This window comes from Silene latifolia, chromosome 3 (assembly GCF_048544455.1).
Source record: "Silene latifolia isolate original U9 population chromosome 3, ASM4854445v1, whole genome shotgun sequence".
Lineage (NCBI taxonomy): Eukaryota > Viridiplantae > Streptophyta > Magnoliopsida > Caryophyllales > Caryophyllaceae > Silene > Silene latifolia.
The window spans coordinates 95,859,063-95,869,250 of NC_133528.1; the positions used below are offsets into that span (position 1 = coordinate 95,859,063).

The window sequence follows — 10,188 nt, forward strand, 5'->3', positions numbered from 1 at the left end:
TCATCGTGCATTAAACCACTTGACCGACCACTTCGACCACTACACCATCACTAAACCTTTAAAACACTCTTTTACTTACCAAAACGGTTTTAAACCGAGTTTTTTCCGATCAAACGAGTCATTACACTTACGTCGGTCACTCGCCATAACCAAACATGTAAGTATGAGGGTGTAAAAATCCTCTTTTATTATGTTTTTATTTGTTTCATGACTTTAACATGCTAAAACATGCATAACATGAACCAAAACATGGAATAAACGAGCCAAAACTGATTTTTGGTCTGAGGCAGAAGCCCCTTGGGTCGCCAACAGGCTCGCGCCTAAATGGGGCGCTCAGACCAGAGATCAACCGTGTTTGTTCTCGTCATTTCCCTCAATCCATTTTTCATATTTGTAATCGGTTTTTACCATCTCAAGTATTTTCGAAACCTTTTGTTTCATTTCACATGTTTTAACCATAAAACATTTTTCACCCTTGGTTCCTCATACCATGACGGTTAAATCCGTGTTTCGGTGATAATATTTGGTTAATGACATTTAAAAGGTATTTTAAAGCCTTTTATTTCATTTCTTTACATTTTTCAAACAAACATATTGGTCACCAACACAAAGTTATCCTTGGTTATACATACCATGCCGGATTTTAACCCGGGTACGATGATGAGTACCGACTAATTACATTCAAAATGGACTTAAAACAATTAGTCCATAATCATTTTCAAAACTATTCATGTCAAATTTGCCAAATCGGACCCGACACCGAATATTATCAAATAATGATGATTATTCGGGTCTAGTCCTTCAAATCAACAAATGCGGTCTAAACGACCCTTTCAAAATCAAACCGGGTTCAAATACCCACTTTCAACACGTTTTATAACGTTTTCTAAACAGTCAGAACACGGCATACAACCGTTGGCTAACCCGTGCCTCAAGCAGGCCTTTTCTTTCTCATTTTCAGAACCAGAGGGAGGCCCCTTACACCGCCGTCTGGCTCGCGCCTCTTATAGCCGTCTGGTACAGGGCCTGTTCCCTTCCAACACTAGTCTAGGACGATCCCGACTCCGGTTAACCCGGATATAGGACGGATCAGACGACTATTCAAACCATATTTGCAAAATGCCTTACTAAGACAAATGGATCATGTTATGCACCCTAAACCTAATACGGTAAATGGATGTTTAATTTCCGTCTTTGCATGCAAATCAATCATTAATCCAACTCGACATCTTATACTTGATATTTGGATTAAATCAACCGACTTAAAAAGCTCTCACATGTTAGGTTTAAATCATTGGATGCACATTCATGCATTTAAGCCGTTTTATCAACTTTTGCATTCAACCAACCAAGATCGATCAGTAGAGGCCGCTAAACGCGGGCGGGATTGGGTGTCTGATTAAAGGGCTTCCCAATACGTACCTTCACCTCTTACTCAGAAACTTTGGATAGTGGACGACCTTATCCAGGGCGTACGAGAGTCATTCTAGAGATATGATGCTAAAGAGGGACGATTTCCTTATCTTTAGTACCTATGTCAAACGCTGCTTTGTGCTTCGATTTGACCGAGGTATAAAGTGGAATTCGAACGGGTTCCAGGCATCCCACAAATGCTTGGTGGCGACTCCGAACATCTCTAATCGTTTCGAGACCCTTACCGAGACGAAACCACCGATCTAAAACGATCCGGTCGAAGGCATTTTTACGCCGCCGAGCGTGGCTTTCAAAAGACCGCTGCATGTCCACAAATCGACTGGGCTTGCAGGTGGCCCGTGACTACGGATTGGTAGGTGGCCCAAATCCACGGACCGGGACGTGGCCCATGACCACAGTGCCTTATTTCTCAAATGCTATCCTAAGTGACATTTCATTTTAGGTAGCTTATTATCTTATTTGGCCTAATAAGCTATTTGCCAAACACTTGCAGCTGAAATTTTGGTCAAATAAATTACTTGAGACCTTGCCAAACAGTGCCAAGGTTAGGGTTTCTTTCCACGTGATTGACCCAAGTGCACGACACTCTCTTCCTCTCCCGCATCTACCCTGCAATCTCGTCCTCCGTGTCCAGTGACGACAAAGAACGTCCGATCAACGCGCTACCTCTTCACTCGGTATACACAATCTCTAATATTCAAAATAAAGTTCAAGTCTTGCATTGAATGGCACCAAGGTAGCATATGCTTCCTGCGTTCGTCTTTTCACCCTCCATGTCAAAGGCTACAAGGTTCTTGCACATATTGATGGCACACCATCACACCAGTCAGCAAAAATATGATGCTAGCTATGACGCGTGATGTGAGACTGACGCCCATGAACTCCTTCCCCATATTCTAGAGGACGAATCCACTGCCCACGTGGGCATGGACTTGTGTTCAAAACTTCTTGAATAATATTAATAAGGGATCACATGCAGCCACGCTAGAGCAATAGTTCAATAATCTTCGCCTCGAGTCCATGCCATCCCTTGATGCCAACTGCCAGTGCTTTCGTGGCCTCGCAGGTCAGATGAAAGATGTTGGCGGCGCTGTCAACGACCAATGTCTTGTCCTCCGATTGGTGCGGGGCTTGCTGACGGAATATGACCCTGTCGCGTCCTACATTCACCAAACCGTATTGTCTTTCGAGACGGCGAGGAGCATGGTTGAATTGGAGGTGCATCTAAAAGCAGCCTGGAACTGCCCTGGTCGTCCCCTCTGTCACCTCTGACTGCAATGGATGGAGTGATACTCCCAAGACCCACCCCTCTGGCTCTGGTCAGTTGTACCAGAGTAATCAACGCAATAATAACAGGAACAAAGACGGCTGTTTTGAGCGCACTACTGCTGCTGCAGCCGGCATGGGGCCGATCATGGCTATACCCCTGGACACCTCCCACTTTTTGCTCAAAATACATTTGAAATGTGCCAAATTCACTCAATTTGCTTATGTTGAAACCCAATTCTCATGTAAAATAAAATCCCTTTCAATGTGATCTTGGTCGCAAATGCTATAATTCTTCATTTCACATCTTTGCCACTAAAATAGTCTAGTTTTTGTTATTCATGCGAATGGATGATTCGTGGACTCAATGAAATTGCGTTAGACCTCCTATATCATGCCTCTCTCCCTTGTCAATTTTGGGTTGACACCCTTCACACTGATGTTCACCTTCATAATATTTTTCCTACAAAATCACTTCACTATCTTTCTGCCACACTTCCGCTCTCTTCGTTAAAAACCCCTCATATGATCATCTTTGTGTTTTGGATGTGCTTGCTATCCAAACATGCCTACTAAACGTCCCTTACAAATTAGATTTCCATTCCACCCGATGTGTCTTTTAGGCTACCTCCCTCAATATGGTGGGTATAGATGTCTTGACCTTGCCAGTGGTAAAATTATCCTGTCACGTTTTGACTCTTTCGATGAGTCGGTGTTCCCTTTCGCTGAGTCTCCACCAGGGACCAGCCCAAATCTTTTCCTCTTCCTTCCTTGACCCCTACTTCAACCGCTCCTTTAGATGAGTCGGTGTTGCAGAGACCAGCTAGCTAAGTAATTTACTATTTAAGCTACATCTTTTTATCACGCATCCCACATTGGTCTATTGTGACAATGTGTCTGCCATGACCTCTCTGGCAACCCTATTCAACGTCAGAGAACTAAGCATCTAGAACTTAACAACCATTTTTGTTCGCGAAAAAGTTCAAGTTGGCATCGATCGCGTACTTCATGTCCCTGCTTGCTGACTTCTTTACTAAGGGACTTCCTAGGCATAAGCTTTTGGCCTCCTACCGGTCCAAATTCGGGGGTGTATTAGCTGTGTAAAAATGTAATGTTTTTAGATATCACGTGGATATTATTTTGTATATCTTTATTCTCTCCTGTAATTTTTTGTATTGACTATATATGTATCAAATGAAACCAAATTACCTAATTCCGGGGATTACAAACTTGCATGTACTTTTTGTGTTATGAAAGTTACGACTTATTTGCTACAACATTACACGCTTCCTATACCCTATATCTGGTAGCCTGTGCCATTGACTTTGAGCCGTTGTTCTACTGCACACTTCTGATATGGAAAACGATCACCATGTAGTTCTTGGAGGAAAACTATCTGTTGTCTTTTTTCTTGCAGGATGCCGGTCTGAAAAATACCGGCTGTAAGTGGCTAATGAATTGGTAGAAACGTGCAAGCAACTGAGGGCATTGGACAACTGACAAGAATACCAAGAATGTATTACCCCAGTCCTTGTTTTCGATTGTAACAGTAGTTTTGTCGGAGGTACGAAGTCTTACCCTTGTTTTGACATAGTAGTTCTAACTGTCATTGCATTGGGACAGTTAAAATCAAGGACAATTATAATTTTCTGCAAGTGACCAAAGCTGTGATAAAAATAAGCCCGTACTAAAAGTGGGAAGTTATGGGGACCCAAAGCATTTGGTATTTTACTGGCACTGCTAACATAAGCAAAGATATTCCTCAAGAAATATTCCCTCATGTGTGGCAGGATTGCAGGACTACAGTAAGGTTCTGTATTTTAAGGTGGGCTTGAAGAGTGGTCAGTGCACAAACTCCCCCAAACCTGTGCCGAAATTCCACTGCTCTAATACCATGATAGATGAACCATCTCAACCAAAACCTTAAGGTGATGGTGAGGTCCAACAATTATATTTATTTCCTATTACGCCCCCTTACTTGAATGTCCATTGGGCTCGAAGAATGGTTAGTGCACAGGCTCATGTACCATGTACCATGTGCTGAAAGCCTACTTCTTGAGTTAGGTCACGTTTGACTCTGATACCATGATAGATGAACAATCTCAACCAAAACCTTAAAGTGATGGTTGGGGCCAAGTATTATAATTATTCCTATTACGCAATGCCCATTGGGGTTAGTGCATAGGCTAGCTCGTACCCACGCTGGCTCTGATACCATGATAGATGAACCATCTCAACCAAAAATTTAAGGTGATGGTTGATGTCCAACTATTATATTTATTCCTATTAGTTAGTACTTCATAGGTGACAGTTGTTGAGGTCTCTTCCCAAGTTCCCATATGTGTGTGAGGGGCATTGTCCCACATCGTTAGAAAAATAGTGAAGGGACTAGTTTATAAGTAAGTTGACTCCTCCTCCTATCATCAATTGGTTTTAGGATGAAACCTCACTTACTTGTGGACTGATCTCATGCACCTAATTCTATAGTGGTTGCCGAGTAGCACCACCATTGGACAGTTGGACTCTGACCCTTGGTTGACCATAGACGCAGAGTGATTTTTATCATGTGCTTCATATGAGAGTCATCAAGGGCCATGTCGTCCTTGGGCATCCAGACGTAATTGCTTTAATAGTGGTTTCCGTTTCAATAATAGTCGCCTTGGCGCCTCCTAGAATATATGATAAGTCCGGTTAGTATTGGAAATCTATCTTTATTTATCTGATTCAAATCTGATTTTGTTATAAAGAAAGCAGCCACGTCAAATATATATGATGCTGTAGTTATCTTACATACCGAAAATAGATTTTCTGTTACTTTTTTTTTTGTACTTTATGCTTATTGTAAAATAAGAAAGATGTCAATAGTTTGAGGCATAAAGGAGTGTAAGTTAATTATGGGAATTGAATATTTAGGAAGCTACCTTTCAAAACTAAGGCCATCTGATTGATAGACATTAGTGTAACGTGAACGGGGTGATCATGTTTGTTCATAGGATTAAACCGGAGCATCGTAAGTAGTTAGAAATAATTTGTTGATTATTAAGGTTCCCCAATCCGTTATTCTTACTCGTGTTCGGCACACAAATATAAAGCAACGAATTTAGCAGTTGTAAGCAGTTATCATTAAAATGCGTAAATACTTTCTGAACTCTGATTTTTCTTGTTCTAGCCATTTAATGGCGACTCTTTAACACACATTCATCTACCTGTTAACACATAGTCATCAACCTAATCGCTGTCGATTTAATTTACTTTACTGCTCGTGCAGCTCTGTATATCTTGAAAGGGAACCCTTTACAGGATGACCGGTAGATTGCTAGTAGAGAAGAGAATAATGAAGGCATGCAGAACCCAGAAAAGATATAAAGGTAAAGATCAGGATCTTTGATTGTGTTTTATCTTAGTTGTAATAAATAAACGTATACCATAAGTTATTTTCAGTGAAGCTAAGGGGCAACTTAATCTGGGGACAATTACCCTTCTCATGACAAAGAACAAGGTGTCAAATAAGGCATATACAGACAGATATGCTACCTTCATATGGGATTTGATGGTACGTTTATACTGAAATAATGCCATCTTCTTGTAGATATTCTCATCTTTTCCTATGCTAGATGTAGAAACACGAAGTCGGTTTCTCGTATCATCACTAGTAATAATGTAATATACCTAAAATCTGTAGCATCTTCACAGGTTTATCTATTAGCAACTTGTTAAAGTTGATGTTGTACATTCATATGTCATTTACCCTTCACTTTGTGGCAAATTCATTGGCTAGCCTAAGCTTTCCCATTGTTTAAGATGCTCAAAGGAGGAGCTTTTAATCAATCATAAGAGAATTATAGGTCTTTTTTAAACACATTTTTATTGCGAAAATATATTCAACCATAGCACAAAGCCACAAATGAGGCTTTATCTTAATATTCTGAATTATATAACACTCTCGTTTATGCACTGATGTTAAAATTGTGACTATACATATTAGAGCCTTAGATGAAATGGTAATTATCCCCTCTACTTTGGATACAACTGTGCGATCAACAATTTTCTTTTCAGTTTCTAAGATCTTTCATTTAAATGCAAAGTTTGATATTGGTGAATTTTGGTGCTACCGCACAGTTTCTCATGAAAATTGATTAGGATAAAACATGAGTAAACACAACTATAAGGACCTCAACTATTACAAAATATAGCTATAAGGACCTCAACTAATATTATGTGGCTTTAAGGACTTCAAACCATCTTTTTTACCAAAATACCCTTGTTTATATATATACACATACTTCTTATTTTGTATTGAGGTAGATTTTACGCTGATCCAAAACCTTTATCAGATTAAATATTTAATCAAATTGAATAAATAACTTGTTAATTTACGTCAATAAAATGATGATAATTAATTAGCTAGAATAGTTAGCGTACGTGAATTACGAACTATACTTTACCCAAAATATTATATAGATCGTCGTGCAATAATTTATTATATGACCATTTCAATACATAAAAAATGCGATATTATTTTTTGTACCGATTAAATGATGCCAATAATTTTATTTTAAATTGGTACGCATTTTACAATGTTAACACTTAATACCTATTTTATCGTGTCGTTATATTAATTTTTTTTAGTACTCGTTCAATATCTTTTCAATTTTCATATCAGTTTTATGACTTTTAGTTAATATATTACTGAATTGTCTTACAATAATTTTTTAATAAGACGATCACATACAAAACTACTTGCTCGCCATCTTACTACGAACTCCTAGATATGTTAAATATTTGAATTTACAAATGAAAGACATAATTGAGTTTGTTAGTCATAAAATCGTCTAAAACACATTGTTTTAAGTTTTTAACCTATTTTTCGCTTCATTAGGTTATAAGTAGACGAAATAATGCTATTTAGCTATCGAGGATTGAAACGCACACGAATAAATAATCATTTGACTAGGTTGTACGTAGACAATTTTATTCATTTGGTTTAGTCAAAATTAGGCTATACTTAGATGAATTATTTCCTTTTAGGTCCAAATTCAAATATTAGACAATTTCTCTTAAGACGGAGGTATTAGTTTTAAAAGTAAAACGGGTTAAGTATCATCCCACTTGATAATATAAGACAAATTTTTTACTTTTTTTAATGCATATTCCTTTTGCCTTATTCTTACTACTTGCTCGCCTGACGCTTAAGACGGATACCATATTCAATTTAAACAAGAATTCACGTAAACATATATGTTTAACCCTAAAAAAATAAGAAAATCATATGTAAGGCTATTTTCGTCAAAAACTATGTTTGGAGTCCTTAAAGCCACGAAATGATAATTCGGGTCCTTAAAACTACATTATATGATAGTTTGGGTCCTTTTTGTAAGGAGTGCTGTTTTTTTTTTTTTTTTTTTACTTACTCCAGTGTCCATTTTCCATCACTCCTATCCTGCACTACAAACATTTTATCCAAACAATAGGTTTGGTCAGACAGGATGACCTTTTTTGACATCTTAGAGTTCATGTTTTTCTGTTAGCTTGGCTACATCAATTGACCAGCATTTCGTCAATTATTTTAGTTAGTATATTCCAAAATCTAACGTTATATCCGTCAAATATTCACATAAATGTTGCTTTCCTCGTATCATTGGTGAAAAAGGCAATGCGGGAGGTAATTCTTGTTTTTTGTTTTGAAAAAAAGAAACTGTAACCTCGATATGAGATTATCTTATATCTCTATTTGATAGTTTACTTAAAAAAAAAATATATATCTATTTTATAGTCAATGTTGTTTATCCTATGAAAATAACTTCTTGTTTCTCATTTTCTTCTCATGCAAAGTCTTCTGATGCTAAAAATCAAAATGAAATGTAATGTTCTGCAGAAACATGAAACCTATTAACACACTGTTAAAAGCAAACAGAAAGCATGATGGAAATATTAATTATATTGCAGCTGCTGCTTGAGTTGGCATTATACATATAGTATCCTCTAATCCTACTAAAAAAGAAGGATTGAGTGTTTCTTGTATATTACATATCCAAAATTACGAGGAAAAATAAGTTTTAATGCTAGATTGTAGTGATTACTAATGTAGTTAGTTATACCCTAGACCCATATCGCTCCTGCCTCCTTTAACATAGGTGTTAGTCTTCCTTGGACCTGCATGCTAATTATTTCCTTAGCTCCACCTACAAACTTCTGACCTATGAAAACAGCCGGAACACATGGCTTAAGCCCTAGCCTTTGAAGTGCTTTCTCTACTTCTTTTCCGTTTGGCATTTCATCCAGCTGATAAACTGTCGCATTCGCTCCATAGCTGCTTATTAGTTGCTGCACTGAGTGACTCATGCAACACGAAGTCTTGCTGAATATTACCAACGGCTTTTGTTCAACCAAATGGTTCACAACTTCCATTGTTAATTAGATAAACCTTCTTATGTTTTACTTTAGGAATGGACGGGAAGGGAATTCCTTCTGATGTTGTCAATTGAAAAAGTGGAAAGAAAGGGTATAAGGTGGCTTTCTGATATGGTTTTTCAGCTGATTTGTTGGCTTCGTTCTGAGTAAGTATGAGCTTCCATGCTCCCTATTTATAGGCCTCGGTATGCTGGTGAACTTGATCTGTTTTTTTTTATTTTTGCTTGTAACTTCTTGGAAAGTAGTATAAGGAATAATTGTAACAATGTAACCAAAATCTTTTTATTCCAGGAGATCTTAAGGCAGGCGTATAGTGGCTTGGTGGCTGGTTCTCTGACACACCTCTGCTGTTGGCCTCACAATTTGCTCTAGACCTTTGTCGAAACGACATTAATAGATGATTTGTGGATAATTTAGACTCTGGGATTTCAATGATCATAATCCTTGATAATATGCATCTAATGTCTTGTTAAAGAACGAACTAACATATTTCTTACTTTTTTTTTTCCTGACAGGATTTCAATCAATTTGATTCTCAACATAAAAAGGAATCAGTGCATATTACATTATGCTCATGCACTTCTGTATGAGAAATTCGAATGCTTTGCTCGATTGCACACGAGGTACAAATCATGTCTAGATTCAAAGTGGTCTGAACTCTTACACATTTCTTAGTATGCGAGCCTCTTCAAAACAGTTTATGATGGTGGCATATATTTTTAAGCATCTGACATATTGGCTGAAGGCCCGAGCTTTTTCTTGTGTTGAAATCAGTTGTGTATCTATCATATCTAATTGTGTTGTCTTCTTAGAGCCTCGATAATTATGGTTAATATTGAAGGACTTGATAATGCTTGGCAGTTTGTGCCCTATTGAGCTTAAAAGTACATGATAAAAGTTAACTGTTGTTACAAAAATCTGTTACATCCTAAACTTAACTGTTCTTACAAAAATCTGGTTTACTGTGATAAAAGTTGTTTTAATAATTAAAATATTATGTCCCCTTTATCGAAAACCTAAGGACATTAAACTGTTTTAGTACCTTATTATGAAGATTTTACTGGCAATATTGTGTTC

The 10,188-nt window shown here is 37.7% G+C and overlaps 1 protein-coding gene across 1 annotated transcript; it reads right to left on the reverse strand.

The window, feature by feature from the left end:
- Nucleotides 1-8,617: 8,617 nt before the first annotated feature.
- LOC141646186 (monothiol glutaredoxin-S1-like) lies at nucleotides 8,618-9,231 on the reverse strand. Its single transcript, XM_074454183.1, has one exon. It carries the CDS (start codon nucleotides 9,106-9,108, stop codon nucleotides 8,800-8,802), a length of 309 nt encoding a protein of 102 aa, XP_074310284.1. The 5' UTR covers nucleotides 9,109-9,231; the 3' UTR covers nucleotides 8,618-8,799.
- Nucleotides 9,232-10,188: the final 957 nt, after the last annotated feature.